The sequence below is a fragment of the Alligator sinensis genome, unplaced genomic scaffold, assembly GCF_000455745.1.
Source record: "Alligator sinensis unplaced genomic scaffold, ASM45574v1 scaffold358_1, whole genome shotgun sequence".
Classification (NCBI taxonomy): Eukaryota; Metazoa; Chordata; order Crocodylia; family Alligatoridae; genus Alligator; species Alligator sinensis.
This window is the reverse complement of record NW_005842121.1, coordinates 1,411,616-1,415,784: the sequence shown is the minus strand read 5'-3', so window position 1 is coordinate 1,415,784 and position 4,169 is coordinate 1,411,616. Positions and strand designations below refer to the sequence as shown.

General features: G+C 40.2%; 1 protein-coding gene across 1 annotated transcript in view; it reads left to right on the top strand.

Annotated features, from left to right (window-relative positions):
* Positions 1 to 4,169, top strand: part of TOGARAM1 (TOG array regulator of axonemal microtubules 1) — a gene marked incomplete at its 5' end in the record, with an annotated part of 59,332 nt that overhangs the window by 16,482 nt on the left and 38,681 nt on the right. The window contains 2 exons of the mRNA XM_014520482.2: positions 1,462 to 1,596; positions 3,577 to 3,873. Coding sequence (XP_014375968.1) covers positions 1,462 to 1,596; positions 3,577 to 3,873 — 432 coding nt within the window. The remainder of the gene's footprint in view (positions 1 to 1,461; positions 1,597 to 3,576; positions 3,874 to 4,169) is intronic.

Sequence of the window (4,169 nt, the reverse complement as noted above, 5' to 3'; positions counted from 1 at the left end):
CCCACACTTTTTTTTTTAACTAGATAGGCTCCAAATTTGAGTGTTAAACACAGGTCCTTATCATCAGCTGAAGTCAGATAGCATAGATCTGTTGAAGTTACTGGACCTATGTTTTGGATCTTTTTTGTTTTAATCTACATGCAAAGTTGTACTGGTTTCAGTAAATCTGTTTAACATCACAGCTTGTTAAACTATTTGGAGTTTTTGTGTAGAATAAGCCCTTGGTTGCACAGTAAGCAGTTTAATTTGATTATTTATGACTTGATTAATAGTAAATGTGTCAGTTTTTAATCAGCTAGATTAACCAATGATTTAGGGTCACCCTGAAATTGAGTTTCCTCTTGATTCCCAGGTATAAAAAAAACTTACGCAAAAATTTCCATGCAGATCAACAAAGAAATAGTTAGACCAGAATTCTTGCACATTGTGTAAAATACAGTTCAAACAGCAGTAAATTAAAGAGCAATAGAAAAGTTTGAGCTGACTTGTGGGAACACAGAGAGAATGGTGATTATTACCATGGACATATTTTAGCAAAGGGTCTCTTGAATAGTAACCTTTATAAATGAAACACTGCACTATAAATAGGGTAAGATGGAAATGGCTTTGTTTGTGCATTGCAGCCTTTTCTGTAAGTGTATTATGCCAGCAGTTCAACAGCGTAGTTTTGCAGATTTTCAAATGTTACCTTTTCTGTTCTGGTTTTTTTTTAAATTGGTTGTGGGTGGGTGTAGGAGTGGAAAGCGGTGACCCGGCTGTTTGTGGTGGGAAGTTGGCTGCAAAGGGAGCTTTGAGGGGTGATATTTTCTCTTCAAAATAACGCAAAGCCTTTTTAAGATCAGCTGTCCAGCAGGCTGTGCGTCCAATGTAACACCCAGCCTGTGATAGCAGGGCAGACTCAGTGGTTTGTATTTTAATAGTGAAAAGGCATGTGGGGAGTCTGGGCAAGACCAGACTTGATTTGTTCTCCTTCCCTGGCAGTGAGCTGTTTATATTTAACTTTGTCTGGGGAGTATTGACACATGTGGAATGCAAAGCTTACTAACCATTATGCTGTGAATGACATCATTGTAAGGAAGCTGACTACTTCTCTGTTTTTGAGGGGTTTTTCTCCCTTTTATTTTCCCATATCCAAAGAAGGGATTGTTTGTTAGTTTTTTTGACCCGCTGCAACTCTCAGTGTTGGTAATGTGCCCTGATATAACTACAGGCAGCTCTGCACAAAGTGCCAGCTATTATTCTATTATTCTAATGTGTATGCACAAAAAAGCATTATAAGGTTGCTTGGAAACCCTGGGGTGTAGCACTGGAAATGTCCAAACTTTTCACTTAGTTTTCATTAGCCAAATATTATTTTCTTTAAAGTGCCTTGAATCTTTGTTCAGTATTAATATATAAGTTGATAAACACCCAGAAAGCTTTTATCAAATATTTCTTTTGGTTACCTTTTCCTTTTGAAAGGTGTTATTGCCTCTCAGCAGCCACATATATCAGGGAAAAGCGGACAACTTGGATACTCACAGATTCATGGGAAGAGTGGTAGCGTGGATTCTGATTTACAGTTTCTAGGATTAAATAATCATCGGCAAGATAAAGGTACATGGACTACAGCCAGACTAAATCTGTGCATATCACTTTGAAAATATCCTGTTTTCCTGTACTGGGCCTCTTTAGTAGGTAGATTGTTCTGTGCCATGAACCATGTTCTTTACTTAGAGCCACAAACTGCCAACACTTTATACAAGGTATTCTGTTGTAGAAATGGTCTGAGGTAGATGGCTTATGGAATTTATACAGCTCAGTAATATATTGTTCCAATATTGGTGCACTAATAGTAATTTTTGGCTTCTGTGTGGTGCTCTTCATTCGTAGATGTCAAATCACTAATCCACCTTTCTTTCACTTCTTTGCACTTATGTATATAACTTGTTGATATAGCTATAAGACTGTACTGTAACACAGACCCCAGCAAGGCCAAGTTGGCTTTGAGGAGTAGAGTGTCTAGGTGGAAGTTAGTGGAAAGCTTTTTTAATGTATATCCTTGTGCTTAACTTGTTCTTCTATAGTAGGAACTTGAAGTCATTCCTGTCTGACAGTGGACTGGTGATCCCCATACAGTTTTTAGTAAACAGATATCCAAGCCATATTTGTGTACCATTGCGTTGGGCATTAATGGCAATGTACTGGTGAAGTTTAGGACTGGAATAGATGTCTTCTAATGCCTAAGGACAGGTAAGGGCTGAAACGCATCAGCAGTGCAGAGCATAGCAGTTTGCCACCTGTTCCTGTTCTGTGAACGTGGCAGGGCTTGAACAATTTAGTAGAGACGTAGGTAGTGAAGGAGTGAGCTTGTAGCCAGTGGGTGAAATAAAAGATAACAGTGGGGATGCAGGGCTCCTAGGAAGTGCCTTGTGGACTAGCTCATCTCTCCATCTCACTGCAGCTCTTTAGAAGGATGCTGGGCGCTATCCAGTCCTGCTAGAGGCTTTATTTTCTTACCTCCATTTGGCTAGTTGCTATCTCATGGGCATGATAACGTATACTGCTGCTGAAAAAGTTTTCTATCCTGCCTCCATACCATGGCATCTTAAGCTGCATTCTGCCCCTACCTTAGTTTCTAGGACACTGCCAGGCACTTCTCTGCCCTTCTTGTTGCCTCCTTCTCTGAAAACAACTCCGGCACTAACCTCTGCAACTACTTATGGCTTTATTCAGCAGCACCAGAACACAAGTAGCCTGATTTTTGTTGGCTTCACTTCGCATTGAAAATGGCTGTATTTGTCAGTTTTAGGCAGCCTTGGAAAGTACAATTACCAGGTAGAGACCTTGGAGATCTTGAAACGCTGTCTGACTCATCCAGCGTCTTTCTGCACTACAGACACAACTGAGTCAAGGGGAGAGTTTGTAGATGCTTTGATTCATTTGCAACATAAGTGATTGACTCAAAGATGTAGCTTAAGCAGGTGCCAGTTTTGACCACAACTTTTCCATTTTTGGTAAAAGGAAAGATTGGAAACAGTTTCTCACTCTGTTTACTTTTCCTGTCTTTCATTTTGCAAATACCAGTTTGCAAAACAAAACACTTTTCCTTCTGGTGTTTCCAAAGGAGCTGCAGTACATAGTATTTTCCTTTTTTGATTTGAATGCATGTGTGTAAAATGTCTGCTACTGCAAATCCAGCCTTCGGTGCAACAGGCCACAAAACTACATTGTATGTACTTGCCTAATTCCTAGATGCCCTTCACTTGCAACCAGCTTGGTAGATGTGTTATTTTGCTGTAAGCTATTCCTATAATAGTGTATTCAATAGTGCTGTCTTCATAATGGCACTCTGTTGAATCTAGTGTTTTGATTGTTTCCGATTTGTATGTCAAAGGAGGTGATTATCTTGGATTTGAATGTGGTTATCACATTTGCAAAGAAATGCTCGATTCCTCTTTGAAAAATAGCTTTTGCAGAGTTTTAAAAAATCTAATTGTAAGATAAATTAGATAAAGGGAGAAGTGAAATGAAAATGCTGTTGGCTTTGATGGAAATGAATAAGCACAAATAACAGCCTTTTATTTTTCTTATCAGTTTGTGCCAGCCTAAATTTTACCAACAAGACCCAGCGAGCTTTTTGCTGCCCTGCAGAGCGTACTTTGTCCTTTTCAGGTTCTAATGCAAAGCAAGGGACCTTCATTCTTCCATCGTATCCGCTCTCATCACCCAGAAACAGTCCAAAGCACACATCCCCTCCTAGTGATTCTCCAAAGAAGCCTCAAGAGCATGCCGTTAACTTCTCAAACTCCTGGCCTCTCAAGAGTTTTGAAGGCCTGCCTAAGCCCAGTCCACAAAAGAAGCTTCTCAATCAAAAGGCAGGAGACAAAGCAGGTAAAAATGGTGCTCAGAACAAAAGTTTGTGTTCATGTTTTCAACAAGTGGCCGCCATGAACTGCAGGCAAAACTTGCATTTGTGTAGAAAAGTAGTCTCTTGCTAACCTTGGGAAATATGTCCAGGTACCAAAACTATAGCCCTGGGTGACAATTTTCGTGGAGAGAGCAAGGACTGAATGGAGATGAGGACTGAACTCTTTCTCGCCCCAGTCAGGGTTTAGGCATATTATGCTGTGTGTAAGGATAGATTGTCCACGCAGTACCAGCCCTGCAGGAGAAGATGTCTTCACTCT